This window comes from Oreochromis aureus, linkage group 8 (genome assembly GCF_013358895.1).
Source record: "Oreochromis aureus strain Israel breed Guangdong linkage group 8, ZZ_aureus, whole genome shotgun sequence".
In the NCBI taxonomy this organism is placed as follows: domain Eukaryota; kingdom Metazoa; phylum Chordata; class Actinopteri; order Cichliformes; family Cichlidae; genus Oreochromis; species Oreochromis aureus.
In genome coordinates this window covers 6,788,313-6,812,234 of record NC_052949.1, presented here as the reverse complement: position 1 = coordinate 6,812,234, position 23,922 = coordinate 6,788,313, and the positions used below count along the sequence as shown (strand labels likewise).

The window sequence follows — 23,922 nt, the reverse complement described above, 5'->3', positions numbered from 1 at the left end:
ATGAAGGGTGCATCTAATTGTAAAGTTGTCATATTTTAAAGAACTGATCAAAATGTAATCAAGTAATGCTTCATTATAGTTGTATGTTTTAATACTTCTTTTTAAATGTAGGTTAGAGTAAGTAACATTAGAGTTACTTCTTTTAAAGGTTGCATAATCAAAACTGTGCAAATGTTTCCCATCCCTGGGTACAGATGATGTGGAGGCCCACACAAGGTCTGGAAATGAAATCAAAAGCTGTAGAATATAGCCCTTAAAACATCTCATTGGAGAGCTTCAGCAGTTGTGGTAGGTTTTGTGTTAAGCTAAGTAAACCATAGACTATGACTAAATTAATACCAAACAGACAGATAGTATTGGATTCCTTGTCATCCAGTTTTCATCAAAAGAGCAGAAAAAAATCCTAAAACTATTTAAATAAGCATTTAGTTTCTTAACAGAACATTGAGGTTTGTCAGGCCAGAAAATCTCTTTTTTTCTTAGAAGTGAGATGTGGGACAGTGAGCTAAAGTTGGTCTTTCTTTGTTCTGTTTAATATAAACACTGCATTAAAAACAAATGTTCATTAAGTAGTTATTTAGCAGGTTACATCAAGGTGAAAGGTCCAAAACAGACAAACTTAAAGTTCACAATCCCAATCTGTTACTTTCATTACATTCTCTGAGTCTCTGTGTGTGTCTCTCACTGAGAACCACATGTGATTCATTTGGAAATTTCTGTCATTACATAACACTAACTGTTTGTACCCTGCCCTTCCTTGCTTCCTCGCACAGGCCCTCACAGTCCCTGTGAGAGAACAGACCTCCGCATGGCGATAGTAGCTGACCACCTTGGACTCAGTTGGACTGGTGAGTCTGAACACATCTCCCCTTTTTTTTTTTGTTTGTTTACTTTCACACTGTGTAAAAATTAAGCCAAACAGAACCACAAAGTGATGTAAGAAAAATGATTATCATAAAATGTGAGAATTTTTAAGGCTGAAGGAATGATCTGGACTGAAACGGGCTCTAGGTGTCAATTCTTAAGGGTTTGTTGCCACCTGGTGGATGTATACTATAAAAACGTCTCAACTGAGCAGTACTGCAGTGGTATTTATAGCCACATAATACTACAGCATCATCGGTACATAGCATATAACAAAAAATAACTAAAAAAACTTCTCATGTTTGGATGTTTTTCAAACTGTGAAGATACTTAACTGCTGAATACATGTAGGAGATACTAGGATTTGAAAGGGTGAAGAAAATATATAAAGCAATAAAAGCTTCATTGATTTTAAGGAGCATAAAGCTTTGTTACATCTTTATATTTGAGTGTATTTTTAGAGGAATAGCAGGCGTATATTTTACTTGAGCAGCGATTAGGGCGTGGCCCCTGCGGCCGCCTGCACTGCAGCACTTTGCCCCACGCCTACCAGCATTTGTGCGAATGGCTGTGAGTGCACTGCAAACGTATGTCCGCTGAATGAGTGCCCAGCTGAGAGAAGGAATCTAATCCATATTTAATGTGTGTTCCAATTGCAGAGCTGCAGTGAACCATCAGACCTGCTGAACATTAGCTTCTCGTGGGTTTAGATTTAGAGTCGTAATTCTAGTCCTTCATTAGCTGCAGACTGTGTCTGACACATTGTTTGGCAGTAATTCATTTCGGTGCTGCAGTTTAATCAGTGCATCAGCACATCCGTCACCTCCTGCTTTGTAGGCAATCAAGTGTAGCCTGTAACATGGGCCCAGATCAGATGTAAGTGATGCAAACATGAAAACTAATTCAAAATGCCACTTTCTCCACATGCATTTTCTAGCTAAATACTGTCGCTGTATTTGTTTTTCTACACATTTTCCTTTGTTAGGCATGATACTGTCAGATTTATCAACTAGAGAGCAATCGCTATAAACGGAGATCTTCATATGAACGTGCCAGATCTGTAAGCTAGGGACACCTTTTCTGTTTGCTTTCTCTTTGTAGTATGAGTTCTAGTCACGTTTGAGCAGGCTTTGGCATGCATGCCAGTAAATAGTGATAAAGTGAAATGATCGTCTATTGTCTCACAATGATTTAACTTTACAAAAAAGAAGGAAGCGATGCATCGCACTGGCATCAGATGCAGCAAAACTCCAGAGCAACAGAGGCACACCACCCACATTCTTACCACAGGTGTAAATGCTGGCAATGGCAGTGGCATCACGCTTGCAAGCAGTTCTCCAGAAAACCAACAACACGTCGTGTCAGCTTGACATGGACAATGTTGTGCATAGGTTGAATGCTGACTGGTTAAAAAGAGGGAACAAGAAAGGGAACAATAGCTCAATTTTTTTTTTTTTTTTAAAAAGATAAGATAAAAAAGATTTTTTAAAAACTAAAGGCACTTAGTTTCACTTTAGCTCTTTGTATGTTTGAGTTTCGCTTGTGTGAATGGATGGCTGTGGGACTAACAAGAGCATGAGTAAGCGTAGCCCACAGACCAGATAAAACAAAACATGTAACTTTGGTGGTAAATAATGGCGCTGCAGAAATGTCCTGTTGTGGAACTCCAGCCCTGCAATTCATCTATCTATATGCTGCTGTTACAGAGCTGGCCAGGGAGCTGGATTTCTCTGTGGATGAGATCAACTTGATCAGAGTGGAAAACCCCAATTCCCTGACGGCACAGAGCTTCATGCTCCTAAAGAAATGGGTGCACAGGGACGGTAAAAATGCCACAAGTAAGTACAGAAGTAGATATGGCTGCTGAAATTCATACTCATATACATTTCAGTTGCTGGTTTATGAGAAAACGAATCAATAAAAGGACATTATCAATGTTTGCGAGGCCACAACATCACCTTATGAAGTAATTCCTGTCTCTCTCCTCCCCAGCGGATGCTTTAACCGCGGTGCTGACTAAGATCAATCGGTTGGATATTGTGACTTTGCTGGAAGGGCCCATATTTGACTACGGTAACATTTCAGGCACACGCTGCTTTGCCGATGATAACGCAGTATTCCCGGATCAGTCCGATGGTAAAGTGTAGCCCACCCTAGCTGAACTCAGTCTATCTCTCAGTCTATCCCTTCACCCTTCTTCACCACCTCTCTCAGCCAGAGGCAGTCGGACATGACTGCGTAAATAAATATTGAACCAATCAGGCTTGACTAAACTGTGGAAGTTAATGACCAAAGTGAATTAATGCTCCAGCAGGTTCATTGAGTTCATGTCAGATAATGGACCGTCAGGTAGTAAACGCACTGGAGCCGTGTTTATTGAGCAGTCAGCTTGTTCGTTCACCAACACAGGCCAGTGCAATTCGTTCATAGCACTCAGTCTTTGGAACTGTAATGACAAGTGACAGATTGATAGAAATTCGTTCCCATATTATTGATTTTAATTCAGCGCAGGAAACTCTGTACCATTTTTGGGTGCATGAAACTTATAGTATGTTTCATTGTTTTTGTCAGATGTACAAAAGCATGATGAAGGAAATGAATGCCGCCTCTGTCCCCACTGATAAATGCATTTTTTTGACATCTTGAAATGAATTTTTCAGATGGGGCAGGGCACTGCTTTGTAATTTGGTTTAACAATAGTTATGTTTATGTGTGTTTTTATAATTAAACACAGCCATGACATGAGGATACATGAAAACATAATTATAACAACCAATTTTTAACAATGGCATGCTTGCTTTAAGCAGTATGGCAGACCCTTTTCTCTCCCTCTTCTGTATTTCTCTCTTTCCTCTTGTATGAAAATGAAGTATGGCAGCAGTTTGTGACTCTGACAGACACATTGAAGGCCATTTCAGAACTTTTACCATAATGTGCCGTTTCCCTCCTCACATTGCAGATAGGTTCTCAAGTACATTTCAAATGAAAATGCTTTATTGTTAGTCCTCTGTGTTTTTAAGACCACTGTAGTCACTTTTTATATACAAAATACTGTATTTTCTTTTATTAATTTGACAGTTTTCCACTTTAAAAACACATTGTTAATATATCATTAGATAACTATATTTCAATAAGGAGAGATTACTTGGAAGAATTGAACATGATTTATTGAGATGGAGAAATTCATGTATTCAGCGATTAGACTCTGATGACCCATTATAGCAGAAGAAAATCCCAGCGGTGATGGATTTAGGACAGGACCCCCTGGAGTCTAGACACTGATGGTGGTGAAGATGAAGACTGAGGCTTAAATAGAGCTCTGGCTGAGGTGGAGATGGGGAGGTGGTGGGTTGCATGAAAGAGAGCCTGAAAGGTAGAATGACAAGAAGATGATCGGCCTAAAGAAATGATGTCAGATTATTGAGATTGACAGCGTGGGAAAGCGGTAAACATGTAAAAAGAAAAGAAGCTGAACACCCAGGAATGCAAGCAGATGAGTGATTACAGATCTTCCTTATTGAACTTAAGCACAAGCTTCATAAAACAGGGGTAGAGCCAAAGGGTGGACACGGGGAGCAGCACTGCAGGCTCAAGATTGCCAATCCCTTTGACAACTCAACAACCACCACGTAGTATCAAAGGACTGAAAAGAAAAGCATGTCAGAATCAGCATATAATTATGCTGTTTAATAATAAACAGCATAATTATATTCACGAATGTCTTCAGTTAAAGCAGTAACAATGCTTTTTTATTTCTCTAGCCTGTCTTTTGTCCCTGGCTATTACTGCAGTTCTATTAACCGACTGCTAGTTTTTATTTAAGGAAGTACAGTTTAACATGATTAAAATTAGCACGAGTAATGATGACTAATTATTAACTTCTGTCACCAAATGCAATGCCAACCTTTTTCCCATCGATATTACAGAACCATTGCTATGAATGTTGTACAGTAAAATACATTTTTCACTTTAAAACACTTTAAAACAAAATTCTGAAATGGTCTCATTTCCAGTCTGTCTAATGAGGTTTTCTTGAAGTCATCTTAACACAAGGATCAGTGTTCCTGTTGCCTTGAATAACGACAGAGCTGAGGTGATCTTTTTGCAAAGATGATTTCAAGGGGAACCGACTTAAGTAGATTAACAAAATGCATGGCTATGGCTTTGTGTGAAGGGCTGCCTGCTCTGTTGTTGTTGACTCACATTAATACACTTCTAACACTCTTTAAATGGGCGAAGCCTTTTCAACACATCCAGAAGTGGTTTTTTATTTTTTGATGACTTGCACATTTGGTTTTGGATGTGCTCTGCTCCACACGGCACTCACAGATGAGTTGAAAATGAAACGCCTTTTTTCAAAGTGTACAGTGTATACTAATGCTTCTGTGTCACTGCTGTTAGCTATGTGATACCTGTCATCTCCTGGTTCCTCCCAGCCTCCCAGCCTCTACGCTCCACTGTAGCTTCCTCTGCTTTGAGACCAGCAGACTCCCTGCCTCTTCATCCTCCTCTTCCTCTTGCTTCTGAGTGACTAATTTCCACAGCAAATGCCCTTGTCTACTGAGCAGCACTAATCAGCTACTTCCCACCAATGGCTACCTTTTGCTAACCTCAGCAGCTTCAGGATCCAGTCATAGCTTCTGCTCCCACCCTTGCAGTTGAGTAGAATAAGACTAGAACAGCACAGTCTGTCATTACTAACAGCTTTCTACAGGTTGTGGAGGAATCTAGCAATCTTACAGCTCTTTGGTGAGAGTTTAAGATCGCTCTTGTCAGCCTCTGCGCAAGCTGGATGACACTGAGAGCTAATTGCTGTCAAGGCCCATTTCAGATGCTCTTATCCATGGCATAGAAGTGCTCCAGGGGAGTCTCTAACAGTAAAGATCATTTAACCCAATGTACATTTGCCAAACCAAACCTTAAAGACTATCAAGTCTTAAAAAAATCAATTTAAGGTTGAGAAGTTATTGTTTGGTTTGGCAAATGTGAATCATGGCCATTCTTCTGAACTTTTCGATGTGAAACATTCAGGACCTTTTTCCATGAAACAGTCTAAACATTGGTGGCATACTGTGTAATTTCCTTTTAGTAAGAAATCTGATTTGAGGTGTTATCATAAGGTTCTGCAACTTTGTCCACAAACCATACTTGATCTGAATTTAATCAGATTTCGACATCACGTCCTTTTGCACCAATAGACCGCTTTCAAATGGCTGCCATTTTTAGGTCACTCCATGAAAGTCGTTCTGACTGCTGACTGTGATTTCAGCATGAACCTCAAACTTGCAGATTGAGCCTACATGACCTTTTGAGTTTAACATCATTGGTGATGAGAGTTTTTCACCTACAATCTAGAGACAAAACAGCAGTTATGAATGTACAAAGAACAGGAAAAACTTGAGCAACTAATGTGTTTGCCTCCCAAGAAAAATATGACACATAAATGCATAAATGCTGGCAATGCGTCGGCCGCTCACATCGAAAGATTCACCACAGATGTGAGATTGATCCTGGGGAGCAGGATCAGGCATCCTTTAGATGTCTTTGAAGGATGACGAGTTCTGATGGGAGAACTTCAAGGAAGCCATCTTATACCAGCAAATAGTGGATTAAAAAGGAAGAAATAACAAAATCACCTGCTCTCCTCATCTGATTTGGATCCCTGCAACTTTAGTCATGTTGCCTAAATGATTTGAGATAGAGTCATTTTTATGATAGACTGGAGGAGATTCAGTGCGCATCACAGAGGCACAAGTGCACATGGTCAGAATGGGACTTTCATGGAGCGATCTACAGAACAGCACATGCAGGTTTTATGGACAGGGTCACAAAACCTCACACTTTAGTATGCTCTGCATAAAATTAGTAAAAGTCTGGATTTCTCTTAGAGAGTGGCGGTATTAGAACTTGGAATTTATAGAGTCTAGACTTTTAGTATGTCCAAGCATTTGCCCTTTCTCTTTTTATAAACATCTCCTCCTCTTTAAACATCCTAGACTGTAAAACCTCAGTTTTCCAGCGAGATCTGAAATTATTTTTACTACCCTGGGGTGAAGGGCCCAAAGAGATGATACTCCTGCTGACTATGATGCCTCTTCTTGCTTATCAGCTGAGATGAGCAACCCGATGAGTCCTATGCTCAATCTCTTCGCTTCTGCAGCTTCATAGATTTTAAGCCTTCATCAGTCACATGTTCACTTCATTGTCTGTGTGTTTGACCTGTTTTATTTTTACATGCTGTGTTTTGTCTTCTAACCAGTTTTTGTCTAACATTTGTTCTGTGCCTTTTGTTTTGTGTCTTGTGAACCTTGCTAATTGCAACAGCTCCAAAACTTCTTAGAAGTCCTCAAACGTCTCAGCCTTCCCCTCTGCACACCACCTCCCTTTCTTCTTCCTCTCCACCCATTCAAACCACCCATATCAACACTTTCTCTTCCTCCTCTGTCTTTTTCTTCCCATCTCCCCCTTCCACACCTCCTGTTTACCTCCTGCCTGTGGCCCCTGTTCTCCCTCACTTCTTCACTCTGCCTTATTCCCCTCCTCTTCCCTCCTCCCCTCAAAGTCCTTTTAGCTGCCCTTCTTTCTTCTCTCCTCACTTTCCGTCCTTGGCCCTCTACAAGCCCCTGCCTCCTCTTTCTTCCTCCCTCCCAACTCTTCACCTTTTACCGCCTCCTCATTCTGCCTCTCCTACATCTGCTGAGTCTTCTCTCCCTTGTGCCTCTCCTCCCACCTTCTCAGCTACTACTGTCCCCTCTTCTCCTTCTCCATCTTTAATATGTGCCTCCTCTCCACCTTTACTTCCTCCCTCTTCTACACCTCCTCTCTGTCCTTGCTCTTCATCCTCTTCTCCACCTCAAAATCGCCATTCTCTATCTCCACCTCCCCCATCTCCCCCACCCTCTCCCCTCCCTCCTGGTGTTCCTCCTTACTTCAGGCGAGATCGTTCAGTTCCTGAGGTTTACATTTAGAGGCCTGTGTGCTTCTCACTGCCTTTTGTTTGAACCAGCACAACTAAGCTACCTGAACTCTTCTCAAGCTTTTGCTCATAAACTGACCTAATTACTGAAAATGAAGTCCAGCTTGTTTTAAAGCATTGTAATGAAGTCTCCCGCCTCACTAACTTCACTAATGTTGCATTTATTTGAGTGAGGCTGGGTCTAAGGCTGCGTAGGTTTAAAAAGAAAACTCATCTGACTCAAGTGCCAATTTTAGGATACATAAACAGTATATGCCAGGTTTTTGGTTTTATTTTTATATTTTGTGTATTTCTCTGTTTCCACTACTTTTTGATGTGGTCATGTCTCCTCAGTAGGGCTGGTTCAAAAGTCATTTAAAAGTACTTGAAATTATTGATTCTTTTTCTACTTCTGGAGCAACAGAACAAGATTTAAACACAACGAATCTGATGTTCGTATATATTACAGAGTACAACTGGAATAGCATTATCATTTATCCACAGGAATAAATTACAGAGTCTGGTTTGAACGCTGGTTTGTTCTGCAAGAAGCAATCCAGTCCCGGCACAACACATTCGGAGAGAAATGCAGCCAAAGAAACAAAAGTGTCGAAATATTTGTCTTAGATGGCATGGTGTACAAAGCAGGAGAGATGTTTCCTCTAAGTGAAGAAGTAGATTAATTAACTCACTCTGGACACAGATTGTGCAAAATATCCTCAACACATCGTGCATTTAAACTAGCTGAACGCCTGATGAATGGCCTGTTTTTAGTTCAGAAGAGACATGAAGGGTATGCCTCTCTTAACAACAATATTTCCAAACTCTATGACCTAATTAAACTTGTAGTTGTAAAAATATGTTGCAAGAATTCAGCTGAAAGCACACTGGGACCTTTGTAGATGTGTATAGGTGTGTTTAGCATCTAAAGAGCCAGTTATGTTTCTGAGCAGTTCACAAAGATTAAATTATAGCTTAAAGGGTCAGCGGCTCCCATTCAGCCAGCAAATTCCACTGCAAATATTGCCCCATGTCTGCTCTATGTATATGTGATTTGAGATCAAATACGGATGTAATACTTTGCATCCATAGACTTTAAAGGTAATGGCATGAAGTATTTTTTTTTTCTTATTTCAATTTGATATATTTCTGAATACTAAAATTCACCCACCAAATGCACAAATACCACAAGCAGAATCTAGAGGTGCAGTTCCCAGGAAGTTACCACTCAGTTTAAACAGACAAAGGTTCACCATAATAACTTTATAATATGTAAAGTTGTGTTTACATCTTATTCTGCTACCTGATCAGTTACACTTGTGACTTTTGAACAGATGCTACCCTTAAATGTTTCAAATGTTTCTCATTTCATCACCTCCACCACTTTACCTTCCCTCCCTCTTCCAACCCCCTTTTTTTAATCTTTACCCCCTCTTCAATCCTCCTACCCTCTAATCCTGTACTCCTACAATCCACCCAGGCTACGACAATATAGATCTGGAGCTCCAAACCCCCTCAGACCTCAACTACGTGCCCCCAACCCCACTGCGCTCAGATGACTTCTTTAGCGAGGGCGATCCTTTAGTAGAGTCCCCTAACAAGTCCACGCTTACTAGACCTAGCGACCTCTCTCTCACTCAGACCACCAGCACCTCCAGCAGCGACCCCCTCACAGTGGCCCCGGGTCCAGGCTCCACTGCCACAGAGCTACCTATTGCTGGGCCTGAAGATACAGAAACTGAGATGTTTACCGAAGAAAAAACAGGATTGGTGTGTGTAGAGAGGCCAGATAATGACAGACGGTTGGTAGAGCAATCAGGAAAGGAGACAGAAGAAGTAAAAGCAGGAGACCATCTTGTTTTGGAGAGTCAGGGAGGGGCCGTAAAAGAGGAGGCTACCGCAGACACTGGTCTTGGAAATGGAGTGGAGGAAGAAGAGGAGGAGGAAATGACGCAGGAGAGGTTGCAGAGTCTGCTGGAGGATATAAAGCTGGAAGAGGGCATGGAGGAAGAGGAGGTGTCAGAGGAGCTTGTGAATGCCATCCTTGAACAAGTACGGAAAGCAGAAAAAGACATTTATTCAGTTCCAGGCAGGAGCAGTGAGACGTCTGGTGCAATCGGGGAGTCAGCAGCCCCTGGCCCCAGCCCGGGCTCTGAGGAGGGCAGGTAGGACTTGATTTTATTTGAAATTTACTGTCACATCTTTCTGCTCCCAAGTGTATTGTCCTAAATCTATTTAATTCGTCCAGCCCTGACAGTCTAGCTGATTCGCTGGAGGAGCCCCTGGTTCAGACCAACAAACAGAATGGAGGTCACACTGAATCAGCCAGGGAAGGGATGGAAAAGGAGCCCAGGAGGAAGGAATCCCAGGAGGACAGCAGCACAGCGGGACCAAGCAGAGGAGACGGGGAGGGAGGCAACAAGTCCCAGCACAAAGTCCAGGTGGGAATCGGTCCTTCACAGAGAATCTTGTCTTGAAGCCTTGAAAAAGTCTATAACTGTGTATTATATTATTCTCCTGCTGTTATGTGGGCTTAAAATATTTAACCCTCTTAGATTAGCCCAATTCTTCTATCATATGTTAACTTTTTATATGAATCCCACACACTCTGGCCTCGTTGACGTTACTCTGCTGCTGGGCTGCCTTCATCAGGAGAGCGTTAGAGAGAAGGTGTCCGACTCTGATGAGGAGACCACTGTCACTACCAGGGTGATACGCAGACGGGTTGTACTCAAGGTCTGTTAGGCCTGGTGTGCAGAGACATGTTGAAGCAGAGTGCAGTGGACCGATAGCGAGAGACTGAACAGAAGCTATTTGCTATGTGTGCTGAGCATGACAGTAGCAGTGTTTTTGTGCAGGTTTGTTAACATGGAGTGGAGTGTGTGTGCAGCTATAGTAACTTTAAAAGATAACTGGAGACGGGATATGTGTGAGGAAACAAAGAGGCATTTTTTAGATTAACATATGACCCAAAGAGGAGTTCTAAATTTTCTCTAAATTGAAATAGAAACTTGACTACAGCTGTTTATACGTTTAGCTTTGCTATAGCATTAAGTTCTAATTGCTTGCTTGCCTTGCTTGTGCTCATCTACCTGGCTGATGGATTGTTGGTTTTGCTTTACCATATATATTTAATTCACTGACTAAAAGTAATGTGCCAAGCTTCTTCTGATGGGCGAAAAAAAAGGTGGCCTTATATTTAAGCTTCTTTTTTGCATCAGCTAGAAGCAACTAATAGATATTTTAATTATTGATGCTAAGTGCTAAGTGTTTCCAGGGAGTCATTAGTTAATTGCTTAGTCTAAAAAATAAAAAAAATCTGAAAATAGTTTTTAAAAAAATCAACCCTGGATTCATAAAGCCCTAAGTGAGGCCTTCATACAAATTAACAAGATTAAATCAGCATATATTTACATTTAGGATAGCTGAAATAAAAAATTGTGGCGTTTTTGCCTAATGCTGCTTTGGAATTGACACATTGCCCATGTTGGAGCTGACTTGTTCCACATTCTGTCATGTTACAACCTTATTTGAAATTAATTAAATACATTTTTTTCACCCCAAAATTCTATACACAATATCTCATAATGACAAAGTGGAAAAAGTCTGCTTGAAGAGCTTATAAATTTAATAAAAATAAAAAAAACTAAACTAAAACAAGAATATAACATGTACATAAGTATTCACAGTCTTTGCTGTGACACTGAAAATTGAGCTCAGGTGCATCCTGTTTCCACTGAAATTACTCCAGCCATCATTCAACATTCAACACAACCTCTTCACACCCTCCACAAAAGGCCAAACTGGCTCGACACCAGTGGATACCAGTTATATTCTGTATTCTTTATTGTTTTGTTACAATCTCTGGCTCTATCGAGGTTTATTTTGAGTTGATAATAGGACGCATTTGTAGTGTTTTAAGTGTTTTTGAACGAGGTTTTGCCTGAACTTTTTTTTTTTCCCATCTATGGACACATCCTTCTGAAGCTTTGTTTAAAAGAAACACTTTTATTGTATTTTTTCCATATTTCTATATTATAAATGTCTTTTAAACAGCATTGGGGTTTCCAGGGCTTTTGCTCCTGCTGGCTTGGGTTTTGAAGTTTGGATGCATTGAGACGGCCCACAGGATGGAGTATTATTACATGATTTAACAAACCTGCCAATCTAAATACTCACCTTTCCAAAACCTTTCCACTTTATATGATAAATATGTTCTAGGGCAATTATCCTGGTTTTGCATCCATTATTATTTGTGGGCTGTTTGGAAATACTGCTTTATTTATTCGATGAATAACAGTCTTGGAGCTAACCCTACCTGCACCTTTACCTTCCTCATTTCTTTCTCACTTTTCCATCCGTATAAAAACTTTCACCCCAGGGAGAGGAGGCCAGAAACATTCCTGGAGACTCTGTGACAGAGGAGCAGTTCATAGATGAAGATGGGAATCTGGTCACCAGAAAAGTAACCAGTCTTTCTCCTCCATTGCTTTTGTTGTCTTACACCACATGTATATGCCATGTACAGCCACAGTAAAATTTAATAGGGAAAACGATGAACCATGAAAGGCACAAATCTGTTATGTGGGCTCGATCTGTTTCCCCTTTGGCCATATGCCCTTGGTTTGGGATTGATTGGTCATCTCACCCTCCAGTTTGCTGTCCATGTGCAGACTAGAAGGATTAGATGACCAGTACCCTTCAAAATTGAGGGTTTGGGCCAAGGAGGGGAATTCAGATTGGACCTTATTGTCACAATGATGCCGACAACCTCTTAGATGCATGAAACAAGCCTATCACATACCATCCCATTGACTTTTACACAACACTTCTACATATCTCCCTCATCCTTTTCTCTATCGCTTCTCCTCTCAACACCCCCACCCTCCTCCTGCTGACATGCTTCCGCCCCTGCAGGTGATCAGAAAGGTTGTACGCAGAGTGTTCAGCTCAGAGGAAAGGAGGCAAAGTGAAGGCGAATTTATTGCAGCAGAAGAACCTGTTGCTGCTGGTGGAGGAGGTGTTGGTGGTGGTGTAGCTTCAGGTGGAGCTGACACTGCTTCTTCATCAGGAGCGGCAGCAAGAGCCACGGGGGGGAAGGGCAAGAAGAAGGGGAAGCGCTCCCGACATGGCCATAAGGAGGAGCCTCACAGAGTGAAAACTGAGGTTGCTGTCGAAACAAACTGCCTGAGTCTGCCTTAGTGAGCTGAGCTGTCTGCATGAAGCTGTAGTTTTGTGTAAACTCGTAATCAATCAATGGAAACTCTTAATCACCTTTTAGATGAGCAGAGGACACACAATCTGACAGCATTAAGGCAGCCATAAACCAAAGTAAACTGCATTCCAGTGAGGGGAGGTGTACTACAAAGCGAGATTAATGGGTTAGTGAGGTATGTTTAGCCTGACTAGATCACCATGGCAACTTCTGCTGAACCGATAACATGGTCCAGAGTGGTTTATATTCAGGGTTTTGTTGTGAAATTGTCTAGAAGCATCACATTTCCACAAATGCTTTTCCATACGAAGTGCTTGGTTGCATCCCATTTCTCTGTAGGTGACACTCAATAAACCCGTTTGTGTAAAAAAGAGTAAAATGATGCGTCAAACACTCCCTTTGATGTGAGCATGCATAGATCCTAAAGCAGAAAGCCCGGGTTGCCAAAGAAAGTTGATAATTATCATCACTGAAGGTTTAGTTTTCATAGAGCAAGCTAACACAAAGAAATGCTCTCTAGTAGCCTCTTGTGGACCAAGCAATAAGTTTTAGTTCAGGTTCAAGACCCTTCTTGCCCCAAGTTGAACCTGAAGCATAGCTGAGCTGTGATTAAGACCAAAAAAAGCATTTGTGATAAAAACAAACAAACAAACAAACAAAAAACAGCACCTAAAAGTCCAGCTAAAATTTGGGCGAAGCAGGTTGGTCAGGAGAAGCAAGAGACAGGTGAGCAAAGACAAAATGCAATGGTCATATCTTCACTGGGGGCCTCAAGTACATTTATAAATACACATCAGTTTACGCATGTAAAAACAGAAGATGAAGATCTTGGCTAAGATTGGTTTATCCATACAAAATGGTAAAATGACAGAAGTGTGAAATGTAATGACTAAATCGTGATATTCGTGCAACTTAAACTTTATTTTGGCATTTAGGTTTTGTTTGCTGTTTCCTGTGTGAAAAACTGAGTGTGAGTTTATGAAATGCTGTACAGTTTAGAACAGTTTCATAACAGCAACCTTACTGTCTGAATACAGTTTGCAGTAGTTGCAGTGTGTGTTTCCTCAGTAGCAGCCACAGCCTCTAGGTTGGGTTTGAGAACTACTAATATCAAGTAATTCAACTAATATAGAATGTCTTTATTCTCTCTATTAAGCATGTGTGATTTCATTTGCAAATATACAGATGGAGTAATTTTAACATTTTTCTCTCCTTAAACTCATCTTTCCTCCAGCATGCTGCCTGATGCAGAAGATGAACCAAACTGTGCTTCATTAACACTCACGGATCATACCTAGCCTGAGTTCAGTACTGACATTTCCTTTCTCTCTCCCTCTCTCTCTCTTTTGTTTGTTCCTGTCTTGTGCTGAACCTCGCTGCTTTTCTTAATCTCCTTCTGCCAAGCCTGGAAACGGTGCCAACAAGAAACCAGGGAGGAAAAGTCAGTCGTAACAGTAGAGCTCTCAACTACAACTGGTAAGAGGCCACTCATAAAGACACTAAAAACTCTAGTAAGTTACCCAAAAATTGACCATAAAGATTAATTATGTGTTTTTGTAAATACAATAAAAATATAGTTTATATTTTTTGCTTAATATAAAGTATGGTATATAAAGGCATGTTTAGCTGAAGACTTTAATTATGAAATTTAGAGATAAGACCACTCAGATGTCTGTATGCTGAGTATGAAGCCATCTACCTTTTAACTCTGATTTAATCAGCAAGACAAGAACTGGGTTTTTCAACTGCAATAAAATTGTCAGTGCTGTTGTACTCCCAGGCATTACAGTCAAGCGCACCATGCAGATGCTTGGTAACACGAATATTTGCAAGGATTTAAAAGCTAGCAGTAAGTTAAGTTGCTAGTTGACATCTAAATGTGACTTTTATGTTCTAGTTAGTATTTTAAAAAATATACCCGAAAAACTCTCAAAAATATACATCACTGTTTCATGTTGGGTGTAAACAAAAATGAAAACTAATTACTTGCGAGGTTTTGGAGGACACTTTCTGTAACGTTCCAAAATTAACTAAAGCTATCAAAAGAATATGAACAAACAATTGCTTATGATTGTATGTCCAATATGTCTTTGTACTGTGTAGAACAGATATCAACTGGAATGAACTAGGGCCAGATGGTACTTTCATGTAATTCCAATTTGTACCACAAGGTGGTGCAGTGAGTAAATGAAACATTTAAACAGGAGAATCAATGAAAACACAATTACAATTGAGGCCAAGAAAAGACAAAAAATTATAATTTAAAACTGCAATTGTAAAACACTTTTTTAAAACCACAACTCAATCTGAAGTATAAACTTTCCTTTACACTCAGGTCCACGGACATCCACCTGTGACCCCCACACACGACACTGGGAGGAAAAACAGACCGGAGCCAATGAAACCGGGAGCCAACACGTGTCTGAAGCTTTCGCTTTACAACGCATGGTTTTCAGCAAGACAACACGTTACTTTTCTTTGATTTCGCATGAGCATGTCACCAAACTCACTCACTGTTGGAAAACAACACCGAAGGACACGCATGGACGTGAGCTGGAAACTTCTTTAATCTTCGGCGAATGAAAGGCGTCTGTGACCAAAGACGGCACAAACAGCGGAGAAAAAGACTTCACTCTCTCAGACACTCGCCTTGTATGGCTTTATTTTTTCCTCCTGCACTCACAGTTTTGGGGTGCACCATGTGGTTCTTTTATAAAACAAAACAAAGGAGATATAATAGTACCTGGGTGTTTTTGTTGTACATAAATGACACTGTATAAAATCTTTAAAAAAAGAATCGGTAGCTTCACAGATTGTTTATGCACTGATTTGAGTTGATGAAGCTTTGCAGAGCCTGTGCATTTGTATTGAGAGGTCGACACTGTTCGTGCAGCCTGGAGTGTGTCACCTGACATGCTCTTCCCAAATATGAAAAGGAACAAAAAAAGCTGTACGTGAATGAAACGAATGGAGAAAAAAAATGATGCTTGATTTTAAACAGAGGACATTTTCTTTAAAGCCAACAGCTACTCCGCTCTGTCTGAGGGACATTCTTCAGAGAAATGATATTTTGCTGCATGTGACGTCACTTTATTTTTAACGCTTTCCTTTCTTTCTCTTAATTCAAAGCACTGTAATACAACTTAGAGAGGGTGTGATGGTACTTCTGTCTGTGTGAGCACTCATAGTAACCCAAACATCTGTCATCTATAACTGTTTTTTTAATTTCATTTCTTTTTCTTTTCTTGTTTTTACAAATGAAATGACACTCCACATCCTAGTGACGAGATACTACAGCATCCTTCTTATGCAACGGGAAAGTACTGACACTGTCCAATGCATCTTTTAGACTAGCACATTGTTAGCTCTAGACAGCTAGCAACGCTGTGTGTGTGCGTGTGTGTGTGTTTGTGTGTGTGATTAACATAAAAAAAAAAAAAAATCCATGCATACTAAAAGTGTATGTTTAAGCTTTTAGTTCTACTGTGGTTTTTAAAAGGGGACTTTTACTTTGATGATTTTTATCTTGTTTATTTGCTTCTATTTACACGAGAACAGAGAATCTCATTTTTAGCCCCATCACTCAAATCTAAATCTTTGTAATCACACACAAATCACTGTCAGTTATTAAAAATGTGACTTTCTGTTCATGTGTAAATCATTTTTCTGTGTTTTTTTTTTTTTTCATATGAATCCACCCTAAGCATCCATTGTTGATAATAAATCTGGTACCAACATGTATGACAAACCAACATAGCCTACACTGGATGATCCAAGTAATTATTTAAGCAGAAAAATAAATTGTGTTTAAACTGAACCTCTGCGAGTCAGTCTGATTTCTCTTTCTGGTTGCACAGGCCCAATGAAACACTGGACATGAATCATACCGATGTCTTTAAGACGTCATTTAGTCTCTCTCTCTCCTTCTCCAAGAAATCCCATGGAAACTAAAAGACAATAAAGACCAGAAGATGTATGCTGAAGAGCTTTGTGTATCACAACATATATGCCTCACATGCTAGTGTCCACCAGTAAATAATGCCAAATAAATGAAATGCAGTCACTAAACATGTGACCCATTCTCCTTGTAAAGGCAGTATAACACATTACAAAACATTACACAATATAAATAGGTAAAAATGATAATTGTATACACGTCTTAGACCGAATGCAGTATAAGGGTATTCAGGGGGCTATATGTCCATGCTTCCATGCCACTTGTGACCCACAATGCCCCAGTCATGATCTTAACTAAACACTGGTCATGTGACCCCTTACATTGTGCATCTAACAAATTTTAGACAAAAATATATATTTAAAAAATTCTATATATAAAAAGGATCTTTGCAACAAACTTTTTCACTTTATACGTCAACATCTGGCATAAATCAAACATGCAGATCATCAAGAATGTGATTTCTATGCTGGAATTGGTCGGGGTTAACAGGGTGCTGGTGGAAACTGTGCTACTGTTAGCTAAAGACAAACGAAGAGGAGAAGGGGAAGGCATGATGGAACCATCATTGGTAAAGTGAAAGAGCTGACGGGACATGCAGAGGGTTGGTGTAACAGAGGAGGACGCTAATGATAGGGTGAGTTGGAGGTGATCTGCTGTGGTGACCCCAAAACTGAGCAGAGAAGAAGAAAAAGAGGAATTTGACCAATAACATCGCTGAAAAAGGTCATTCCCTGTTTTGCAGACTAACATCCTTCAACCGCTTGCATCCAAGAATTCCGAATATGGAAATACAGCATTTCTTTAGACCAACTATATTCTTTATCAAACTTATTGGAGATTTATTTTTTAAAATAATGTTTCAACTATAAAAAACTACTGAAAATCTATAAAGGAAATATACATTTATTGCTGTAATTTTCATTTATAGTGACTTTGAAAAAATAAGATGTGAAGCTCTACATAGGAAGGTATTAACTGCGAAATCATACAGAGCTGTTTTTATCATTAAAGCACAAACATTTTACACATATGATTTCTTCTTAAAAAAAACTGGCAAGCAAACAAAAAGATGACTGGAAACATCCAATGAAAATATTTCCAGTATTTGCCCCGCAATCTAGCTAGGATTCACACGATTGGCAGGTCTCTCTTGAAAAAGAGATTTTAATCTCTTTTAAACATATGTGATTTTTTTACCTGACTGAAATATTCAAATTCAAATCTTATAACAAAAAGGACATCAAGCCAAAATATAAGGGACTGGATTTCAGAGTTAACATCATTTAGTCTCTGAAACTGTGCATGTTTACCTTGGTGCTCAAATGAAATCTAACAGTAAGACCTGATTGATGTAACCTGACTGTTTGGATTAATAAGTAGTACCTAATCTCAGCCTTAAAGACTTTAATAGACTGATCAGCTGGATGGATTCATCCCCGTGAGTTTTTAGATGTCTTTTCAGTTCGTCTTTCCTCAGGAATGTTTTCCCACGGGATGTGTCAGCTCTCCTTTGTGGACACCCATGTGTTTGGTGAGTGAAGCTTTTCCCACAGACATTACACAGATAGAGCTTCTCACCTGTGTGGGATCTCATGTGGATCTTCAGCACGTCGGGGCTATACAACTTTTTATCACAGATCACGCTTTGATGTGTGGATGCTGCTGTATGGATCTTCATGTGTGTTTTCAGAGCACCCCTTTGCCTGAACTCTTTTCTGCAGATCCTGCAAAGAAACAGCTTCTCCTCCGTATGGATTCTCATGTGAACCTTCATGTATTCTTCAAAGCTAAAGCTCCGACCACACATGCTGCAAACACATGGGCTCTCCCCAGTGGGAGCTCTCATATGCCCCATCGAGTTTCCATTTAGAGACAGTGCAGACAAATGGTTTCTCTCCTGTGTGTGTTCTCATGTACAGCTCCGTGTGTTTGTGGCCTTCAAAATGTTTGCCGCAAACTTCACAGTCATTTATTTGGGGGTAAGCTTACAAGCGAAGCTTCAAGGTTTCCTGGGTCTCAAAATGTTTCCCACACACGCCACACATATCTGCATCCTTCTTGCCTTCCTGCGCATGCTTCAAGAAAGAGGTAGCAGAAAGACTTGCTAGAGAAATCCCTCTTCCTGTGTCCCTTAGGCTTTGTTTTTTCTGTCCGTTTTATCACTCTGTTCACTTTTCTTCCAGTCCTCATCACTTTCACCCTCTGTACTCTCAGCATCAGAAAGGTCTGCCTCAGATGTTTTCCACAGACTTCACACACATCTGCACTTTTTTTCATGCGTCAGTGAACATTTCAGAAAAATGCATCTGTACTGGAAAAACTTTCTGCAAACTCTGCAACAACTGCGTTCAGTATTTGGTTTTTGTTTGTTGTAGCTGTTCTCTGAGAACGATTTTTCATCTTTTTTGGTAAGATTTTCCACTCACTTTGTAAACATCCATACCTGGAGTTCCTGTCCGAAGTGTTCTTGTCTTTGATTTAAGTAGCTCATCACTTATATCTTTATCTTGACTCCCACCTTTTGGGTTTTTTGATGACAGTACCTTTGGGTCAGCAGGTGGCACAGGTAGGTGCTCTCCATCCTTCTCCATTTCCACCGTTGTTGAGGTCCCCTTTTCTGCTTGTTGGATTTAGTAAAACTGTGAAGGCTTGCTGTTGATAAACTCAGGGTCTATCTCTGTACACGTCTTTAATCTGTCGTAGATCAGGCCTTGTCTCATCATGCATCTGCTACTCAGATGAAATGTTCTTTTCACCGTTGGAACCAAACAGTGATACTTTATCTAAATGGAATATCAAAGAGGAAATTCCACATGGAAACGGTGCCAATTAAAAAAAACAACATTAAAGCCAGCGATTATATTTCCGACATGTATTGATTTGTGTTTCTGGATGTAAATTAAATAGTCCTACTTTTAAAAGGCAAAAAGGTCCCCATTTAAAAGCTGGATGGGATGGAGGTGGTGTAAATAATGTCACACGGTGCAGTTAAAAACTCTCCAAATGTGTTAACCTTAGCTGCATTATTTATTTTCACCAAAAACTACTTACTACTACTTACAATTTAGACACTAAAAGCTACACAGGGTTATTTTTCATTCATTATCCTTAATTTACCCAGGTAAAAGTCTAATTGAAATTAAAGAAACCGTGGAAAAGAATAAACTAAATATTGAAATGCATGACATGAAGTCCATTACATATTCATACCCAACTCAATCTTGAAGGATTGAGTTTAAGTTAAAAAAAAACAAAAAACACACAATCACAAAAATGAGGACAAAAGAAGAAGTGGAAGGCCTAAAAATACTATCTCCAGCAGGTAAACAGTATCTGAAAGTCCTGTCCTTAAGAAATAGGACAAAAATCCATCAAAGGACTTGATGCAGAACCTGAGAGATGCATCTGGCCTTTCAGTTAAGGCACCTGCTGTTCACTGAAGCCTCAGTAGTGAAGGTCACCCTTACTTACAGAAGCTTCAATAATAAAAATGTCTCCACTTTTTGCTCAGTATGAATGATATAAAAACAAACTAGCTGAAGGCAGGTTACCCTGATGACAGCCATTTCTTTTCAAATGTGTCTTGTGTTTCCAAACCTGGAGTGTGCAGCATTTTCTCCATTGTGTCCTCCACAACTTCTGTCAGTCTCTCTGCGACCAGCCTCCATTTCACTCATGACGGAGCACAGAGGCATTTATTTCCATTTATGAATGTTTTTATAACTTCTAGAGCTGCGTAAACACTTGATCACAGTTGCAACAAATTAACAACTTAAAAGTCTGAACAAACTAAAAAAGGAGCCATGTTGCTTCTGATATTTTCTTCGTTTTCAAATTGAAGAAATACTTTTGGTCAATGGCACAACACTGCCACCTTTTAATATGTGGTCACTGCACTGAGCAGGTAATTCAGTATTACTGCTATACTTCATTGTATCTATAAGTACAGGGAAATCGTTGTACATTTTACTATGACTAGATTTAATTCAGAGCTTTATTTGGCATATTTCTTGGCACACATTCAACAAGGTGCTGGAAACCTTTCTCAGAGGTTTTTGACCATAATAACATGAGAGCCTCACACAAGTTGCTGCAGATTTGTCAGGTTTTAGTTCTATTCGTTCTGTCACATTCTAACATGTCAGTCTTTCAACTGCCATGCTTCACTACACAGCAGACAAGAATAAACAGCCAAAAATTTAACACAGACATGGCAATAAGTGAACCTCTGCCCTGTCCCAGGGCTAACACATCAGGCATGCAAACAGGTAGGATATTCATTATAAAACCACAAAAATGCATGCCTGTTTTGCAACTAACGGGACCCACACAGCAGTCAAGACTGACAAGAATCATCCAAATATGCATAATATTTTACCAGGCCCCAAAGCCAATATTGCATAGCACTAAACATAGTCAAGCACTCTTTTGCAGCAAAAGTAGTAGAGTGAAAATTAATAGAGTGAAATGAATTAGAGTGAAATTAATTAATGATAATATTAAACTGCGTGTTCAATATATCTGTGAGGACATTGCTCGGGGGGAGGACGGTTTTTAACCATGTTTTTAATTGAAGTTGGAGAATGGTCACATGCATGAGGTAAAGGGGGAAAACTTTTTTTTTTTTTGAGTTTTTAGGATTATGAAGCGGCTCCTTAAACTTAATAATTTTACAATATAGTAGTTATTAAAAATACTGTGATGCAATTATATTAACTAATGATGGGTAGAAGCTGATAACTTATAAAATTTCTGGCCACTGGAGATTATAATGCTTGATCATTACTTAAAGAATATAAACCTTATTGTTTATCACAAATTAGAACAACAGGAATCACGTTAAAGTGTTGGGGTGTTTTTTTAATTGGCAGGAGGTGCTGCGATGTCTGACTTGTGCGACAGAGGGTGCTGCAATACCCTCTAACACCCTTGCTTCCCATGCCATGTACTGAGATGCTGGCAGAGGATGCGCAGTTGAACGAGTGTACCTAATAAAGTGACCGATGAGAGTATAGGGAAGTGAGACAGCCTGCATATAACGGTACAGCAGATGCACCAAGAGGACCAACTGAACATTCTTCACGATGTTTTTCCGTTTTGTTTCATGTCACCATATATAGTGTCATCGACACTATATATCAACTCCTCTAAGAGTATCCGCATTACATATTCAAACATCAAGCAAAAGTATCAAAAATTTGCGTGTTTTAGCTGGGACTTTAATATTTACCTGCATCTCTCTGTCACACACACCTTGTCTTTGACTGCGGTCAAGTGAGCCCTCACTTGCGAAGTCAGAGTCAAGCTAGCCGCCCCGCCAGCCGCACCTAAATTGTGGTTGCACTACTCTTACGCGTATTACGGTATGGATGCCGACTGGCTTAGAAACGCAATCTTTTGTGTCCTGACACTATTTAACTTCACAATCCACTCCGTTTTGGTTCATCTCCACTTTTCCCCTTGTGATCCACAGCCAAGATTACTGTACGAATCAGAGAAAATTAACAATAACATTTGCCCAATATACAGTACTGTACTTTTAATATCTTCATCTTTGACCTCAGATTACATATAAACTGTACGAGGTGACACAGATATCTCACTGGATTCTGACTCTGGGTGACCCCCACTCTTCACCCTGTGATCCACAGACAAATTTACTGTACGGTTTTTGAGAAAATTGATAGTAAACTTTGCTCAATTTACTCTACTGTACTCTACACATTCTCAACTTTGACCTCAGATTACAGGAAAACTGTACGAGGTGCCGCAGATATTTCACCGGATTCTGACTCTAGGCAACCCCCACTCTTCACCCTGTGATCCACAGACAAATTTACTGTACGGTTTTTGAGAAAATTGATAGTAAACTTTGCTCAATTTACTCTACTGTACTCTATATATTCCAATCTTTGACCTCAGATTACAGGAAAACTGTAAGAGGTGACGCAGATATTTCACTGGATTCTGACTCTAGGCCATCTCCACTCTTCACTCTGTGATCCACACCCAAATTTACTGTACGGTTTTTGAGAAAAGTGATAGCAAACTTTGCACTATTTACTGTACTGTACTCTATATATTCCCATCTTTGACCTCAGATTACAGGAAAACTGTAAGAGGTGACGCAGATATTTCACTGGATTCTGACTCTGGGTGACCCCCACTCTTCACCCTGTGATCCACAGACAAATTTACTGTACGGTTTTTGAGAAAATTGATAGTAAACTTTGCTCAATTTACTCTACTGTACTCTATATATTCTCATCTTTGACCTCAGATTACAGGAAAACTGTAAGAGGTGACACAGATATTTCACTGGATTCTGACTCTGGGTGACCCCCACTCTTCACCCTGTGGTCCACAGACAAATTTACTGTACGGTTTTCCTGAAAATTGATAGTAAACTTTGCACATTTTACTCTACTGTACTCTATACATTCTCAACTTTGACCTCAGATTACAGGAAAACTGTACGAGGTGCCGCAGATATTTCACAGGATTCTGACTCTAGGCAACCCCCACTCTTCACCCTGTGATCCACAGACAAATTTACTGTACGGTTTTTGAGAAAAGTGATAGCAAACTTTGCACTATTTACTGTACTGTACTCTATACATTCTCAACTTTGACCTCAGATTACAGGAAAACTGTACGAGGTGCATAGAGATATTTCACCGGATTCTGACTCTGGGTGACCCCACTCTTCACCCTGTGATCCACAGACAAATTTACTGTACGGTTTTTGAGATTGCTGTGTTAACAGAGTATGACAGAGGCTAAGAAAATATCTGACCTACAATAATATGAAATTTAAGCAACAAATTAAAAATTTCCACATTTGCTGTCATTGCCATGTGTTCAGTAGAGCATTAAGTAGTCATAAAAAAAAAACCATATCTTTGAAATATCATCAGTAAAGAAATACTC

At 39.9% G+C, this 23,922-nt stretch overlaps 1 protein-coding gene across 11 annotated transcripts in view; it reads left to right on the top strand.

The window, feature by feature from the left end:
• The window catches only part of LOC116324051 (ankyrin-3-like), a 177,820-nt gene extending 160,969 nt beyond the window's left edge, over nucleotides 1–16,851 (top strand). For all 11 annotated transcript variants that reach the window (XM_039616400.1, XM_039616397.1, XM_039616402.1 and 8 more), the window contains 10 exons: nucleotides 774–848; nucleotides 2,571–2,702; nucleotides 2,857–3,000; nucleotides 9,300–9,984; nucleotides 10,068–10,260; nucleotides 10,472–10,555; nucleotides 12,201–12,284; nucleotides 12,737–12,985; nucleotides 14,439–14,510; nucleotides 15,370–16,851. In XM_039616400.1, the coding sequence (XP_039472334.1) occupies nucleotides 774–848; nucleotides 2,571–2,702; nucleotides 2,857–3,000; nucleotides 9,300–9,984; nucleotides 10,068–10,260; nucleotides 10,472–10,555; nucleotides 12,201–12,284; nucleotides 12,737–12,985; nucleotides 14,439–14,486 (1,694 nt within the window). In that variant the 3' untranslated portion in view covers nucleotides 14,487–14,510; nucleotides 15,370–16,851. The remainder of the gene's footprint in view (nucleotides 1–773; nucleotides 849–2,570; nucleotides 2,703–2,856; nucleotides 3,001–9,299; nucleotides 9,985–10,067; nucleotides 10,261–10,471; nucleotides 10,556–12,200; nucleotides 12,285–12,736; nucleotides 12,986–14,438; nucleotides 14,511–15,369) is intronic.
• Nucleotides 16,852–23,922: the final 7,071 nt, after the last annotated feature.